This window comes from Nelumbo lutea, chromosome 5, assembly GCF_056320005.1.
Source record: "Nelumbo lutea isolate HS-2025 chromosome 5, American lotus-T2T, whole genome shotgun sequence".
Lineage (NCBI taxonomy): Eukaryota > Viridiplantae > Streptophyta > Magnoliopsida > Proteales > Nelumbonaceae > Nelumbo > Nelumbo lutea.
The window spans coordinates 16,072,571-16,090,432 of NC_142688.1; the positions used below are offsets into that span (position 1 = coordinate 16,072,571).

A 17,862-nucleotide genomic window follows, 5' to 3' on the forward strand; every position below is an offset into this window, starting at 1 on the left:
ATCAACATAGAATAAAAGAGATTATCTGTGGCTCTGTTTCTTCCCAATAGCTCATCATATAGGAAAAATAATTTTGAAAATTGTAAGTTATTCAACTAATCTCTAGGAGCAGAATATCCAGAAAAATGTTAACTACCATCTGAGTTTTGAGGGTCATGTTAACTTTCATTCTTGATATATGTACACAAGAAAGATCTAGTTCGGGATTTGATTCCATGATTTTGTCCAGTGCAAATATTCTTCTGTTATCAGTTTGTTGTCAATCATCTAAAGCCATTCTTTGAAAACTATAATGTAAGCTTTCTTCACCACCTGGCCAAGGGAGAAATATCCAAGAAAAAGGACGATCAGGAATCCAAAGAATGATAATGGCAGGTTTGTCAGTCCCATGACTTTTCCAATTGGGGTGAATGGAATTGCAATCCCAACAGCAGAAATCACAATGCTGGAACAGATCACAGGCCATGATGCTACTTCTTGGATGAATGGAATTTTTTCAGTACGGATCAAGTGGATAATGAGAGTCTGCATGAGGAGACCCTCAACAAACCAAGCAGAGTGAAAGAGACTTCTTTTTGAGGAACTAGAGGCATCATAATATAAACAAAGGAACAAAAGGTTGGCAGCATCACAAACAGAGCACACAGGTCCATTCCACAACATGAATATCGGTAAACCTTTAGGTGACCATCTTTGGGGGAGCTTCACATACTCTTCTTCCATCTTGTCCCATGGGATTGCAATCTGACCCACACTGTATAAAAAGTTCTGTGTAAGGAGCTGCCTGGGTGCTAATGGCTCAAATGGTAGTAAGACAGTTGCAATAAGAAGTGATATAACACTGCCTACATTGGCGATTGCTGACATTTTTATGTACTTCATGGTGTTCCCATAAGTGACTCGGCCCCGATCAACACCTGCAACAAGGACATTGAGGTCTTTCTCTAGTAGGATGATGTCAGCAAAATCCTTTGCTACAGATGCTGCTGAGTCAACTGATATTCCAACATCTGCAGCATCTAATGCTAGGGAGTCATTTATTCCATCTCCCAAGAACCCGACAATGTGTTTCCCAGCTGTCTGCAACGACTGGACTACACGGAGCTTCTGTGTTGGGGTGAGGCGGGCCAAAACTGTTGCTCTTTTAACTGTGTCATGGAAGGTGTCTTGGTCAAGGACCTCAAGATCAGGTCCAGTTATCACATGGGTGGTTCTGATGCCAACCTCTTTGCAGACCTTAATTGCTAGGGAGAGCGAGTCACCAGTCAATACCTTTGCCTTTACTCCCTTCTCAGCCAGCTGCCATAGAGCTTGCTTTGCTGAATCCTTTGGTGGATCAAAAAATGTTATAAGGCCAAGGAATACCATGTCTGCTTCAACTTTCTCATTGTTCATTACATGGAAGCCATTACATTCCTGAAATATTGAAGTAAGTTAATAACATGAATAAGCACCAATTAAGTCCTTGTTTCGGTAAGAAGTTGAAGACATTTACTTAACATTCATAGATTTAGAAGCAGATTTTTCAAACAATGAATTGAGTTGTTTCAATGGAATACTTTTACACACATATTGCTTGTTTATTACCCAGAAAGGATTGATCACATAATTGACATGTATCATTGCAATGGCATAAAGGAAATTAAGTGGACAAAAGTTGGATTTTTAATCATAATTTTTTCTTTGTATCAAGATGATCTTGTGTCTGTAAGACATCTATATGCTCTTCCCATTTATTTTCCGTCCAATGAATTTCTGGTTTGCCAATTTGACTTTCCAGCTTAGCTAGAGAGGTGGTTGTTGGAAGAAAATGAGCTTTAATGTAGTGTTAATGTGTTATTAAATTTATGATGATCTTTGTTTAACTAAGAGAGAGATAGAGGGGCTTTGTTGTAATTCTAGGTAAAATTTAGGACTTGGATCATATAAGCCATTGTATAACTATGGATATTGGAATGAGAAGAGTGGATATATTGGTTGTGAGGTTGTAGAGAGGTAGGCTGATATATTTCTATCTCATAGTGCATATTTTCCCCTCTCTTCCTATGGATGTAGGCTATCGATCTGAACCACATTAGATTTCTTTATTATTCTATAATTCCTTCAAGTTGTTTTTAGTTTCATTGTTTTCCCTGCCTTAAGATTGAATGGTATCAAAACCATGGATTGAAGAAGATTTGATTTCAAGAAATCTTGCATGATCAAGGTGCTGTTTTGGTGGAACAGTAGCTAGCAATCAATCTGGTTTTGTTCTCTTTTACATGTGAGAAGAAAAATTTCAGAGCTGGGTCTTGCTTAATCTGTTTCTATGTTCCTAGTTATTTGTCTTGATGGGAAAAGAGGGAGGTACTTTATGACATGCTAATGTTGTTTGTAATTGGGGTTGAATGATCTTTTCTCCCCATGATATTTTATTTATTTCTTTATATTTTAATTCAGCCATCTTTGATACCTTTCATTGCTTTTTACACATAAGGGGTTTTGCTTCTACTAATGAAATCAAGCATTGTCAATAGTTAGAAAATGGTAAAAGAAAATTTGAAATAAATGGGCCTCAAAGAGGAGTAGCACTAGCATAGTTGTCAAGGCATCTAGGCAATTCTAAGGCGATAAGAATTTTGCAAGCATATTAATTGAAAATTAGCAATCCTTTTTATTAGTATCATTAAATTTCCTCTCAAAATGCAGTTAATCATCAATCTAAAAGATAATTTTTTTAAATAATATTAGTTTCATTATTTTCAAAACAAATACCATTATAGTAAGCATTTAATAGAGCAATTTCATATCAATTAGAAACTAAAGAAGGCTATTAACTTGATATGATAAAACAAGGGGGGGGGGGGGGGGGAAGTATAGAAAAAACAAAGTATAAATGATAAAGATACGGATTAGCTGAACATGATAGATTTTCAGCAGGCTGTTGAACCAATGGTAATGCTCCATGCCAGTGGTAAAATACATGGGGCCCATCGTGAGAAATTAAATGGTTGTGGGTCCCATTTATTTTATTACTGGCATGGAGGGTTATCATTGGTTCCACAGCGCACTGAATAGCCATTGTGGTTCAGCTAATCCTTTCTCAAATGGTATATGCAGTATATAATAGAATGTATTAACACATGTTAATAAGATGTAACAATATAAATGATATTATAATAAGGTGCCTGCCTTCTCATTTTTGTCGCTTGGCAGGTGCCTAGTCACCTGGACAGGCGCCTAATTGCTATAAGTCAAGTCGTCTGGGTGAGGCGCCCAGCTAATGGTGCCTAGGCGATGCCTTGACAACAATGAGCACTAGAAACCTAACATTCTCATCTTATTCAAGTACAACTCCGAACCATCAAACTCTCTATGTGGAATATGGAAAGCAATTCCCTAACAGCACAAAAAAGAAGAGGTGAAGAGATCTGATGTTGGGATATTTTCACTAGTAATGAAGTCATTCAAAGGAACCTAGGAGTAGCTCCAATATGTGATAAAATGAGAGAAAGTAAAGTTAGTTGGTCTGATCATGTGCATAGAAGACCACCTACAGTACCTTACGAAAAAATTATCAGTTACAAGTTGAAGGGGTTGGAAAGGCTAGGGACAGACCAAAAAGGACGTGGGTTGAGGTAATAAGAAATGATTCAAGTGTTCATAGTTTAACAATGGGTATGACATTCAACAGAATAGAATGGCATAACAGGGTTCAAGTATCCAACCCCATATAGATAAGGCTTTGATGATGATGATGATATTTTCACTAGTAAATAGCATCTTATTTTATGTTTCTTGATCAAATGGTAGATATTTGTTATCAAAGAGAATGATTAATCCTATTTTGTCAAGTAATTTAAGAATCCATAGTTGGGTGAAAGGTCCAAATGCAGTGATAGGATTGCTAAACTAAGAGTTATTGGAGAAAGTGGCATTATTAGTGCATGGAAGCTGTCAATGGCTTATTTTTTCCATATGAATATTTTTTTTTGTCACCAAGTATGCAAGTTCTTATTCCAGAACCAAATCAATCCTTTTTATGCACAAGTTATATATTGAATTTTAGCATATGTGGAATTTCCCAAGGCTAAGGTGCTATCTAAAGCTAGTAAACCTTCGCATATCTCAAAATTTCATCAGATTGGAGAAAAGAAAACAATCATATGAAAAATTGTGCATTTATTTGTATGCATTATAGATGATTACTGATTTACATGTGGTGGTCCTTAACCAGCACAAAGTGAAAATTTTGTGTTTTTATTTATGTGTTATAGATGATTCTTGATGTCCTTTCAGTGGTTCTTAATCTGCCAGTCATTCAACTAAAGGACATGGTACCAACTACAATCCAATTGCCTCATGCGAGTCTTAGCTATAGAAGATCCAATGAAACTTGGATCAACTAAACCTTACCCCAATTATTTGAGACTGGGCAAATGGACTTTACTCCACCATCCCACTTGTCTCGGTCATTTCCTTTAGGAGAGCACATGTCCTCAAATATTTGTTGCTACTGTTAAATACCCTTCTTGTCTTCCCCTTCTACTTTAGCAGCTTTTAGCTTGCACGAAATCACTCCACTGGAGTGGTAATTGATGCTTCTTTAATACAAATTACTAAGCCACCTCAGTCAACTTCATCTTGTCATTATTGGGGTTACTCTTGGCTTTCCATGAATGCACTTTCTAGTTTATCCATTACATCATTGCCACTCAATCTGTCTCAACATTCTCATCTTGGATAAACTTATTCTGTGGCTGTATATTTATTAGTTGTGCAACGTTTTATCCTATAAGACATGTCCTGTCTGATATGGAATTTTCTTCTTCTAGTTTTAGCATGCCTTGGCTACACTGTAAACCAGAATCACATCCCTAGTTCATCCTGCAACTCATATTTCTATTGAAACATTGTCTTCATTCCTTCCTCTCCTTATCTCCTGATAATAGATGTGAATAAATCAAAATTCTATTCCTTTTTTTTACTAAAATTGCAATTTATGTGTTTCATCTTAATATATCCTGTTAATTCTAAACTACTCCATAGTTCCAACATTGCATTTGTGACTTCTCTAGTCTCATCAATTAGAATTACTGTGGTCATTAAAAAACATACACTGATCATCAAACAACAAACACTAAAATCTTCTTTTGTACTCGTTTGTAACTGGAAATTCTTGTTTCTCACTTGTGTAGTCTTACAATAGTTACTGCTGCATCATATGTTCATCAATGGATGATCACAGACTGGGCCAGGCTTAGCACCTACGATAAGGGCTACAGCTCGGGCCTGAAATATAAGCCCAACTTTGGTCTGGGTCTGGTTCCCGGCCCAAGGCTTTAAATGTAAAACATTAAATACATACAATATATGACATGCAATGTATGTATAAAATTTATATTAAATTTATATATATATATTATAGATATAAATATTTTTGGGCCAGGCCAGGCTACAAATGATCACCCCTATTCATCATGCCAATCCATTTGTTTGGACCCCTTTCTTATCCAAAATAGACTATTTTTAAAGGAACTTAATTCTGTGCTTTCTTTTAGTAAAAAATGCTATAAGATACTGACAAATTTTTTTTCCTCTACAAACAATCAAAAGAAAAAAAAAATACTCTACTTTATGTTTATATCCATATTGCATGCTCACTCTCTCTTTCTCAAAATGTCATTTGAGTACATTAATTGGGGCATCTCTTTATTCCAGCCTTACTTTGATATCATCTTAATAGTTTTCCCATGATCTTATTGAACGTTTGAAACAAACAGGATAAGCTGACTTCTCCCACATCTTTCTTAGAGGTTCTTTTTTTAGTTTTAAATATCCTAATTTTATGAGGATATTGGTTGGTCTTAAATGTCAATCAGTTGCAGGTTCCACCTATTATTCAAATTCACAGAATGATCATTCAGTAGAAAGTTATATAGAGCAAATTCATAAAGTATTGTATTATGTCATATATGTATACATTATTTTTAGATTCCTTTCCATGGAGTTAAGTTATTTCTGTTGGTGAAGCTGAAACATATGCTTAATCAGACATTTAGAAACATGCTTTGATTTGTCTTAGAGACATTTCTACATATAAAATTAAAATATTGAGAAATATGCGTCTACTATGTAGAAATAAAAAGATGAAGATAGAAATGTACCTGTCTTATCCTTCTAATTGCTACTCCTAAAACTCGTAAACCATCATTGCCTAGTTCTTCCCCAATATTTAAGATTCTCTGATTCTCTTCTGGGGAGAGAGGCAATGTTTCACCTTTGTCGATAAGCTGAACTGAAGAACAGATCTTTATCACTTCTTCTAGTGCTCCTTTCGTTACCATAAACCTGTTAGGACCATGGTCATTTCTGTCATTTGCTTTTGTATCTGTTTCTATTATGACAGATGCCCTTCTGCGTATGAAATCGAAGGGGATCTCATCTATCTTTTTCCACTTGGATGGCTCAAACTTGTGTCCATTTGTGTAAGCATATGCTAAAATTGCATCATCCACTGGATTCTTCAGCTCAGTTTTAAAGTAAGAGTTAAGAAATGCAAAACACAGAACCTTCTCCTTGGGTAGGCACCAGCAGTCAAGATAGTGAACCATGATTGCACGATCCATAGTAAGGGTTCCTGTCTTATCAATGCATAGAATATCCCTGGAACATGGAAAGCAAGTAAAAAACACAAGTATATAAATGAATATCCAATAGCGTTGTTGCAGGAAATTAAGAAATGGGGGCATTTGTCATAGTGGTATGTATTATGTAATGCAGAGACAAGGAAGAAAAGAAAATTGAAGAAAGGTAAAGAGTGTAGAAGAAAGGGAAAATGTAACACCAGCGACTGTTAACACCGGAGACTGGCTCGACGACAAACCCAGAAAGAATAAGAGGAGAATCAGAACTAGAAAAAACTGAGATGGCAAAGCGGTTCATAGCAGTCAGCTCAAAAACCTTTGAACTAGAAAGAAGAAGTGGCAATCAAGAAGACGAGGTTGTAGTGACAGAAAGTGGAAGGGGAGCTTGGTCACGAATCCTTCTGCTACAGGAGGATCTCCAATGGACTAGGACATTCATCCAAGAAATCGTGGAAAAGCATGGACGACACATTACAGACCGCAAGAGAGTGTCCAAAGGAAGAGTCCTCTGTTTACAGCTCAAAGAAAACAGTTGGGGTAGATTTATTCGTCTAAGTAGCTGGGAAAAATCAGAAAGGCCAAGAAGCATTTGTATTCCTGAAGAACCAGCCATTGGAGGTTGGAGGACTTTCTTATAGTTCTTAAACTACTTTTGCACCAATAGACCGACTCCTGGTACCACCTCCCGCTGAACCTCTTCCCCCCCGTCGTCCATCATATGACGAACCCTTCGGAAACTGGAGATTTGCGTTTGTCTGCACTAAGCCCCATTCCTCCCTTAAGCTGGAAAGAAGTAGAACTAGGCATGTTTGCAAACTTGCACTCTGATGCCTTGTTGGACCTTTTCCCGTTTGAAGACAAAAAAGCAGTTGGTTTCGCCCCTTCAGAAGAGCTAGTTCGGGCTAGGGTGAAACATGATTCAGTTCCGGTTTATGACGATTGGGTAAATTTAGAAAGGTGGTGGCCGATGGTAAATGCAGCCCTAGATTCCCTGAGATTCAATGGTTGGGTAAGGATAAGAGGTCTCCCTTTCCACCTTTGGACGAAGGAGACTTTCTCTTTAATAGGAGATTTATGCGGTGGCATGGAGGATTTAGATCCTGAATCGTTGAACCACACCAACTTGAGCTTTGCCAAAATCGAAGTAAGAAACGGGGCATCCATGCTATTCCCAGATCAATACCCCTCCTTGACAGTGTCTTCTACCTCTCTCTGGAGACGAAGAAGGAAGTTAAGTCGGTGGCAGGACTCAGAGCAGAAACTTAGGTGGGAATTTTCCCCTTAAAGGCTAGAGAGGAGCAGGTGTTCAAAAAGAAGACAGATTTTGACGAGTCTCGACATCCCTCTAAAAGGCATCCAATGTTTCGAAGAACCCCCCACCCAAGATCCAGGCTCCAAAACCCGAACCCCAGCAGGTTTAAAGTTTTGGGCCATCCCTTAGAGGTTCGTAACTCTCCTTTGCACATGGACCTTTTCCTCTTGAGCCCCCAGGAGACTCCCTCTTTCTCCAGGCAACCAATGCCTGAGACCCCCTAGCTCGGGTCAGCAAAAAGGAAATGCTTTCAGAGCTCCAACCCCTTCAACCAGTTCTGATGGCTCGTCTGGCTACGAAGAAGACGATTTAGGGGACGATGACAGCCCGTATGCAATAGTAAGTGAAGCAAATCCTCAAGAGAAAGCTTTAGAAAGGGCCCAGAAGCTTTTTGCAGGGAAGGAAATTTGGGAAGTGTGGAGATTCTAGAACAAACCCAACTGATCAATCCAGAGTATGGGAAATTCTTAGACTCGGATAGCCTCGTTCATAGACAAGGAAGAGAATCACCAGCCTACCCTCCCAACTCTCGCCACGCCAGCCTTTTGTCTCCCAGGACCTTTCCCACCCCGTTTGCTTCAGGTTCTCTTAACCCTCAAGTTTCTGACCTTTCTAAAACAACTGTGCCAAATAGCATTGGAAGAATGGCTTCAAAGGATCTAAAAACAACAAAAATAATTAGTTCACTAGGGATTTAAAGAAGGGGGCAAATTAGAGAAAAACAGGGGCCAAGAGAGAAAGATCATTCCAAAAACAAGGGAACACAGGAAAAAAGAGGAAAAAAAGAGACCTAAAAGGGAACTCGAAAGGCTGCAATGGGGTTTAATGGATTGGAACTCAGGGGAGAATAGACTGAATAAGGGAATTTCCACAAGAGAATCTCAATGAAAATCCTAAGCTGGAACGTCAGGGGATTGGGAGGCCAACTTAAAAGGACTCTAGTGAAGGAAACTCTAAAAAGACAAAACCCAGATATAATTATTTTGTAGGAATCAAAGAAAGAGGTAGTAAACAGGAAACTTATAAAAGCTATTTGGGGGGTAAGGGGAAGGAAATGGGTATCTGTTCTTGCAGTAGGCTCTTCAGGAGGCATTATTATAGCTTGGAAGGAAGATGAGATCTTAGGGTTGGAAATTGATAAAGGAGATTTCTCAGTCTCAGTCTTATTCATCAATACAAAAGAAGGGTTCAATTGGATTCTAACAGGGGTGTATGGTCCCAATTCCCCCTAAGAGAGAGAGAGATTCTGGGAGGAATTAGACTCTTCACATGAGGATGAAGGAATTCCTTGGTGTGTAGCAGGAGACTTCAATGTAATAAGGTTCAGCCAAGAACACTCCAATGGTAGAGCTCTAACAAGAAGCCTGAGAAATTTTTCCAGCTTCATCTCCAAATCTTAGGGAAAAGAACAGTATAGAGCCTTAAAGATGAGAAAAGGAAGATGCTCACGGAATTGGATGAATTAGATGTAAAAGAGAAAAATGGCACTTTAGATGATTTAGGCAGAAGAAGAACTGAGCTGAGGAAATCTTGGGAAAAGGTAGTCAGAAAAGAGGAAATTTATTGGAGGCAGAGATCAAGAGTGAGATGGCTGAAAGAAGGAGACAACAATTCCAGGTTTTTCCACGTTTATGCATCGGGAAAACGTAGGAAAAACTTTATTTCCAAAATAAGAGTGAAGTGGAAAATCCTGAAGAAATCACAGAAGCCTTCCTCTCCTTCTTTAAGAGCCTAGAAAGCCAGTGCAGATTCAGATTGAGCAGATGGGAAGGATTGACCCTGTCATTAGATAAAAAAGCCTGCATGGAAGGAAGCTTTGAAGTGATAGAAATCAAAGAGGCAATCTTCAGCACGGATGGAGATAGGCACCTGGCCCAGATGGATTCCCATTATTCTTCTTTCAAACATGTTGGGAAATTGTTAAAGAAGACCTGCTAAAGTTTTTTAGGGAGTTTTACTCCTCTGCCATTGTAAACAAAGGCTTAAGCTCAACCTTTCTGTGTTTATTTCCAAAGAAAGGGGGAATTTTCGAAGTTAAGGACTTTAGACCAATAAGTTTGGTAGGGTGTGTTTACAAAATTTTGGCGAAAGTTCTGGCAAGAAAACTTGAAGTTCTAGGAGATCTGATTAATAGTATTTTAATTGCAAATGAATGTGTAGAAGATAGAAAGGCTCTTGGGAAGCCGGGGATACTAGTCATATTAGACCTTGAAAAGGCCTATGACAAAGTTGACTAGGATTGTATCTTGGATTGCTTGAGATTGAGAGGTTTCGGCAGTCCCCTCTTGTGTCCCAAATATTCCTGCCGATAACAACTTGAACCTGAACCTTAGAAGACCCCTAAGGGACATAGAGATTTCAGACCTCTTGGACCTCTTTCATACCATTAAAGAAGTATACACTTCCCCTCATTCCATTGACACCCGAGTGTGGACCCTCCACCCAAATGGTGATTTCTCTTCCAAATCTATGTTCAAGGTTATAATTGCAGGTGAACATAGTTCCACTTTCCCATTCAAGAAGATCTGGAGCAGTCGTATTCCATTAAGAGTCTGCTTCTTTGTTTGGGAAGCGTGCCTACAGAGAATAAATACTTGTGACCTTCAGAAAAGAATTTGGGAAGATCCTTTATTTCTCCTCATGCCTGTGCGTTATGCCTAAGAGAAGGTGAATCAGCTGATCATCTACTTATTCATTGCAATTTCTCTCAAAAGATCTGGAGCCATTTCTTAAACCTGACTGGATACAGTTGGGTCTTTCCAAAGTATATTCAGGAGTTTCTCCATCAGTGGCATGGTTCAGGCCTGAGCAGAAGAGGTAAAGTATACTGGCAAATGGTGTTTACACGCAATACTGTGGGGAATTTGGGAGGAAAGAAACAGGTGTGTATTTGACAACAAAATCAGATCTCTTGAAGAACTAATCTCAGATATCTCCTTTCAATGTAGTTTCTGGATTGCTAATTTCAAGCTGTAGGGGCTTGAGACAAGGTGATCCATTGCCCCCTTTCCTTTTCACATTGGTTGTTGATGTTTTTAGTAGACTTTTTCAATAGCAAATATGGTTGGATTTATAAGAGGATGGAGATTAGGAAGAAATCAAGTTTCGGTTACCCACCTTCAGTTTGCAGATGATGTCATAATTTTTTGTGAGGGATGTGATTTGTTGAGGGCAAGGAATTTGAGAAATCTAATAACCCTCTTTGAGAATGTCTCAAACCTGAAAATAAATCTTGAGAAGAGCTGTGTGGTGGAGCTAAATGTGGAGGGAAGCGAGTTGGAGTCTATTGATGCCTGCTTAAAATGCCCTATTTCTGCTTGGCCCTTGACCTATCTAGGACTTCCCTTAGGTGCAAATCCAAAGAAAAGTAGGTTTTGGATCCCGGTGGTAGAGAAGTTTGAAAAAATGCTAGTGACCTGGAAAAAAGAACTATATCTCTCTGGGGAGGTAGAATAACTTTGATTAGGGCCACACTCGCAAACTTAACCACCTACTTTTTGTCTATTTTTAGGATACCTATTAGGGAAGCCAAGAAGATAGAAAAGTTGATGAGGGATTTTTTTGTGGGAATCAGGTGTAGAGAAAAATGATCATTTGATTAGATGGGAGGTGGTGAGTCGAAGCAAGGAACAAGGGGCCTTAGGGTTAGGGAACCTAGTAAATAAGAATGAAGCTCTTTTGGGCAAGTGGTTATGGAGGTGGCCTCTGGAAAGAGAGAAATTGTGACATGAGGTGGTGGCTAGTATCCATGGTTGTTCTGAATCTAGTTGGGATGTCAGGGTATCACAATGGGCCACACTCACTACACCATGGAAGGCGATTTTTGGCATCCTCCCAAATTTTCTCAAGTTCGTAAGGTATGATGTCTGCAATGGTAATTCTGTGCTTTTTGGGGAAGATGTTTGGGTGGGCAACCAACCATTAAAAGACCTCTATCCCTCCCTGTTTTTCTATTTCCCTCTATAAAAGGGAGCCTGTTTCGAGGTTTCTTTCTCCCCCCATTCTCCAATTGTCTCTTAATTGGGATTTTGGGTTCCGTAGAGGGTTGAGGGATGAGGAATCAGTTTTTGCCTCTGAGCTCTTACTTTTACTTGATTTTGTTTGTTTGGACCCTCCTAAACCAGATAGAAGAATTTGGTCTTTAACCTCGAGTGGCTCCTTCTCTTGTTCTTCTTTAAGTCCCTTTGCTCTACTCCTTCCCCTTTGTTGTTCCCAATTAAAGAAGTCTGGTCAAGGCTAGTTCCACCTAAAATTGTTGGTTTTTGTTGGGAAGTGTATTATGGTAAAATTAATACTGTGGACAATATACAAAAAAAGAGACCTTATTCATGCTTATCCCCCAATTGGTTCATTTTATGTAAAGTGCAGAATGAGGACTGTTATCACCTACTGATTTCTTGCTCTTTTACAGTAAATATTTGGAATTGGGATTTTATGTTGTTTGGGTACAGGTGGAACCTGCCTCCTGAAGTAAATCTGCTTTTTGATCCGTCTTTTTTTGGTTGGCCAACAAAGAGAGGGAAAGTAATGTGGAAATGTATTAGGGCTGCCCTCTTATGGACCATTTGGGAGGAAAGAAATATCAGAGTTTTCCAAGAGAAGGAGAGAAGCATTGCTGAAATAAAGGATTGTATACTAACAAGGGCAATCCTTTGGCTAAAAACTACTGATCTCTTTGCGGATTACCCTAGTGATGACCTTCGAAGGAGTTGGGCAGCAGTGGCTTCCACATCATCCAAGAAAAATAGAACACAATCAAGTTGGTTACCCCCTCTAGAAGGAGTTGTAAAGTTTAACTTTGAATGGAGTAGTCAAGGCAATCCAAGACCTTCAGGTATAGGAGGGATCTTGAGGAATAAGGATGGCGACATTTTGTCCTTATTCTCAGGTCTAGTGGGTTATGGAGACTCTACAAGGGCTGATATATTAGCTGTGGTACAAGGACTACAGATTTCCAACCAACTTGGAGTGACTAATTTGATAGTTGAAGGAGACTCTAAGGTGATAGTGGGATCGATGTCGAACCTAGAAACTGTTGTTTGGGGATATAGGGACATCATCAAAAAAGTCAAATGGCTTACGAGAACCATGTCAGTTAGCTTTCAGTGGGTTAGTTAGTAGATCGGCAAATGCTTCGGCAGATTCTTTAGCTAAACAAGGGGCTTCAAGGGATTCTCTGTTTTTGTCTAATTTGTAACTGCAATCTGAAAAGAGTTGGGTTTGGAACGGAGGTAAAACCTAGTGTCTCCTCTTAGGGTGCTTCATGCTTGTACTATTTCTATCTCTATTTAATAAAATACCATTCATTCATCAAAAAAAAATTCCGAACTGTTCCAAGGATTCTCTCTCAATGACCTTAACAGAAATATCCAAATGATCTTGTTTCTTCCAATCTACCCTCAACCAATCCAGTGACTATAGATACATCATAATGAAGGAGAGATGACTTTCAACTTTGATGGAAGTGCTGCAGGCAATCCTGGTGTAGCTGGGATAAGGGGGTATTTTGAGGGATGATCTGGGTAATATCTATTGGGTTTTCAGTGGCCCAATCGGTTATGCGGACTCAACAAAGGCTGAAGTTATGGCTGCTCTCACTGGAACTAGAATAATAAAAAGATTAGGCATTCAGAACTTATCCATTGTAGGAGACTCTGCTAATACTATCAAATGGCTGAAGGACAAGGAGGGGGGCCCTTGGAGGTTGAGTCATTATCTGGCTGATGCAAGAGACTCATTGGAAAATATAAACGCAAGCTTGCTGTGGATACCGAGGGAGTTGAATCATATTGCAGATGGTTTAGCTAAAATAGGAGCAAGACTAGAAAATCTGTACAGCAATAGGCTTCCCCCCTTGCAATTTTTCTCTTTAGCTGTTTGGGTTTTCTTTCTTCTGTGCAGTACATCTGCTCATGTACTTCATGCTGTTTTAATGAAATCTGGTTAACGTTTTTTCAAAATAAAAAATAAATAAATAAGAAATGACTCATTACTTCAATGCAACTACTGCTTGTAATAATGAAACATGCCCAACTCAACTGATTAGAAATCATACAAATAGAGATGTGTCTTTGGTAATTCTGAGTATTTTTCTTACATTGTTCCCATATTCTGAATTGCAGCTAAGCTTTTGACAATGCATCTATCTCTGGCCATGGCAAGTGCTCCTTTTGCAAGACTTGTATTTACAACAAGAGGAAGCATCTGTGGAGTTAGTGCACATGCAACGGAGATCCCAAATATGATACTCTCACTTAAGTCATGAGATGCGAAGTATTCTGAGAGGATTATAATAGTGACTATGACTAGCATAATGCAGATAAGCACATATGATACACGCCGAACACCTTTCTCAAAGACATTTTCTGGTTTTCCTTTCCCAATGGTTGAAAATATGGTACTCATGTAAGTTTTGGATCCAGTGGAAACAACTAGACCAGTCCCACAACCAGATACAACACTTGTACCCTGCAATATGGAATCAGAACTCAGATAGTTGAAGCAATATATGAAACATAAAGTACTCAATCAAGTAATAATAGTGACTATTGTCTATAAATGACTTATGGTAATCATAATCCTTCAAAGTCCAAATTGGAACAGTCTTTGGTTCAGACAGGAACCAGAATGGGAATTAGAATAAACTAGAATAGGATTTCATTCCCAAGGGAAGGAGAGGGAATGACCATTCTCTAAAATGGGGGAATGCCATTTCACCAGGAATGGGAATGGGATCCGGTTCCAGACCCCTATTCCTGCAAATCAAACAGGACCTAAGAGAGATGACATCTCACAAACTACCTTAGGCTCAGTTTGGAAGGAGTACAAATACAAATATGTACAGTAGGAATACATACAAAATGTAAGGTTTTACACTAAATATTTGTATTTGTACTCTTTCCAAACTGAACCTTAAGAGAAGGAGCTTAGTTATTATTTATTAAGAGAAAATAATTGGTTTTGGTAACCGTATGGATCCAAAGTTGGAGGTTTGGTGGAATTTCCATTACCTACTTTCCATGTTAAGGCTATTGTAAGGAATTTTTAAAGAAAATGTACTAAAGTATACTTGCCATGAAGCAAATATTTCTCAACTCTAGCAGTGGAGTAGTCGGATATTCTTTGATGTCTGCTACTTTCTCCATCGTCCCTGACTCCCCTGTTAATGAAGACTGACTGTTCAAGAAGCAGGATGGTGGTCATGCGTTCTATGATTGGCTGTGGAGAAAAGGGGAAGAATAGCGTGAAAGAATTCAGTAATCCTCATTTGTAAATTCAACAAGTGTTCCAGAAGCCAGCCTACCTTACAACCAAATCTTTCGACGTTAGTAGCCTCACATCACCAGGGAAGAGATCCCCTGGTCCAAAATTGATGATGTCACCAGGAACTACATCTTTTTGATCAATTTGTACAATCAATTCGGTCTGAACAATTCTGCCGGCACATCTCTGAACTTTAACAGGGCATCTCAAGTACTCCGAAAGCTTCATGGCTGCTTTTGAACTGCTGAACTCCTGAAACGTAGGAGAAAAAACCAGAAACAATAGAATACACGCTAGGTAAAGAGGGAAGCGTAGCATGCATCTGTCTGGAAGAACATAACAAGCAAGGAATTGAATAATCACATGCATCAGGCTGATTTATTCCAAGATTAGATATTCATGGTCTGGTTGATAGGATTGTAGGTCCGAATGTAAGTTGGAAATTGAAATTCTCTAATAGGAAATTTTAACAATTACCTGGAAAAATCGAAGTGCTACGCTGATGAAAACCAACATGAGCATGATACATCCATTGGGATAATCGCTTGACACGTATGAGAGAAATGATAAGACAATCAAAATGATATTAAAAGGATGAAAGAAGGCGTTCCACAGGAGCTGCCACCATCTTGAAAAGGTATAATCGACAGGTACATTTGGACCATTTTCCCTTAGTCTTCTCTCAGCTTCCTTGAAGCTCAAGCCTGCACAAGGAGTAAATCAGAGTAACAGAAAATTGCAGTAAGGAAAAAAGAAACACCGACAGATTTGCGACTTTTTGTAAATTAAGCATGTATCACACGGCAGATTGTCTTCCAAAGGAAACAGTGATGCAATAGATAGCAATGGGTGCATCATCCTAGATTTAGCTTCAATGGTGCAAAACTCAAGGCCAAGCAATTTTGAGTTTGAATTATAACTACAGAGGTAATATGTTCCATAAAAAAGGCAATGTGCAAACTGAACCCAGTTATGGGGAGAAGGGAAGTGATAGCTTAGACTGAGATTTAACACTATAAGGCCAATATACTTAATTCATGGTTACTTTCTTTTCCAAGTTTTTCCAACTCTGCTCTCAAGTGTTAACCTTTCTTGATGAAACTGTGAACATGCTAATCGACTTACTTTTCAAAATTGACAAGTGACCAGCAGGTTTACTGAAAATGGGCATGAGGAAGAAGCCTGAGTGAATACCGGTTGGGCTTAATTTGAAGGAATGTATGTTTCTAGTTTCTATTTTCTAATATCAGTTTGGAGACGAGTAAAAGCTTACAAGAAATAAAATTCCTCTGTGAATGCATCCCCTTCACCAATCCACCAAAACCCAGAATATCAAAAAGTTAGATCCAAGACGATAGACCCACCTCTTTCAGTCGATTTAACATATTCGAAGACCAAGTCCTTATCCGACTGAGCCAAGGCATATAACCAATTGTACACTTTGTCCTCCTCTTCCGTCCGCTTCCCACCATCAGGTTTCTCTGCACATCTTAAGCATCTTCAGAGTTGAGAGAAAAGAAGGGATGAAGATAGAAATAGAAGAAAGAAGAATTAAGCATTACATACTCCCTGACAAAAGGCTGCGCAAGGAAGCAAAAACTGAAGACATGGAACGGTGTTTTGGGGTGCCGGAATCATGTTTCTGGATGAGGTTTTCACGAACAGGATTTAGAGATGCGGGATAAAGGTGGATATTCAAACCAAAGAAGGCGGGAAATTTGTTTGATCCCATGTAGTATTGCAGAAGGATAAGCAGCGGGGAGTGGAAAGGCTTGGGGGGTTATTGAGAAATCGAGTTAATGAGGGCATTACTAGAGTTGCATTTCTGAAGAGATGGAGTCTATGGAGTATGGACCATGGAAAGAGAGAGACAGATAGAAGATAGAGCGCTACGGGTTTCTGGTCGTTTTTCCTCATTCTTCCCAACTACCAGCCTTAGAGGTCAGGTGACGGTTAGGTGCAATCATTGGAAATGCAAAATAGTTATTTGAATATAGGGTGCAACCTGCTGCCGGGGCTGGGCTCAGCTCAAGTCAATATACATATGATATTACGCAGTTTGTGCACAACGCTTGTGAGTTGTTATTATTATTATTATTATTATTATTATTATTATTATTATTATTATTATTATATCTTTACTGTTCGTAGTGAGTTTTGGGATCAATTTCGTGAACAGTACCAAGTGTTACAATGCTTAAATTATCCTTACAATTCACGAAATTGAACTGTAACTTTATTGTTTATATATTGTCTTAATCTACTCTTAATTTTTTTTAATAATTGTCAAAATCCCCTTTTACTGTTAATTTTCTGTTCTACTCCATTCACATATGACATTACGTGAGTATTAATTATTTTAAAATTCATAAAATATTCTTATAGTTCATTGCTGTTGTTGGAAGTTGCAGTAGTGGTGGTAGTGATTTTGATTTTATTGTTGCAGACAACCATAGCCGCTATAACTTTCGAACGGAAAAAGTTTGGTGGGAAGATGAGCCTCCCAAGGAAAATGAAGCTTTTATTATGTTTCGAGTCCGACGACAAATTCAACACCGGAATTCGTGAATGCATGAAGCACCCGAGGATATGCATCGTAAAACTTTGCTTTATTGACGCCGATCAATCACAGCAGTGGAAGAACATTTGTGATTTGAATAT

At 38.7% G+C, this 17,862-nt stretch overlaps 1 protein-coding gene and 1 long non-coding RNA gene across 2 annotated transcripts; one reads left to right on the forward strand and one right to left on the reverse strand.

The window, feature by feature from the left end:
• Nucleotides 1-59: 59 nt before the first annotated feature.
• On the reverse strand, nucleotides 60-17,257 carry LOC148850595 (uncharacterized). The gene is made up of 8 exons (XM_088947385.1): nucleotides 16,768-17,257; nucleotides 16,566-16,682; nucleotides 15,679-15,905; nucleotides 15,242-15,453; nucleotides 15,012-15,114; nucleotides 14,036-14,406; nucleotides 6,147-6,645; nucleotides 60-1,416 (listed from the first exon to the last, which is right to left on the reverse strand). The coding sequence occupies exons 1-8, from the start codon at nucleotides 16,931-16,933 to the stop codon at nucleotides 268-270; spliced, it is 2,844 nt and encodes a 947-aa protein (XP_088803511.1). The 5' UTR covers nucleotides 16,934-17,257; the 3' UTR covers nucleotides 60-267.
• Nucleotides 8,074-14,497, forward strand: LOC148850596 (uncharacterized). The gene is made up of 2 exons (XR_016099777.1): nucleotides 8,074-8,277; nucleotides 14,061-14,497. It is a non-coding gene; the product is annotated as an uncharacterized LOC148850596 (long non-coding RNA).
• Nucleotides 17,258-17,862: the final 605 nt, after the last annotated feature.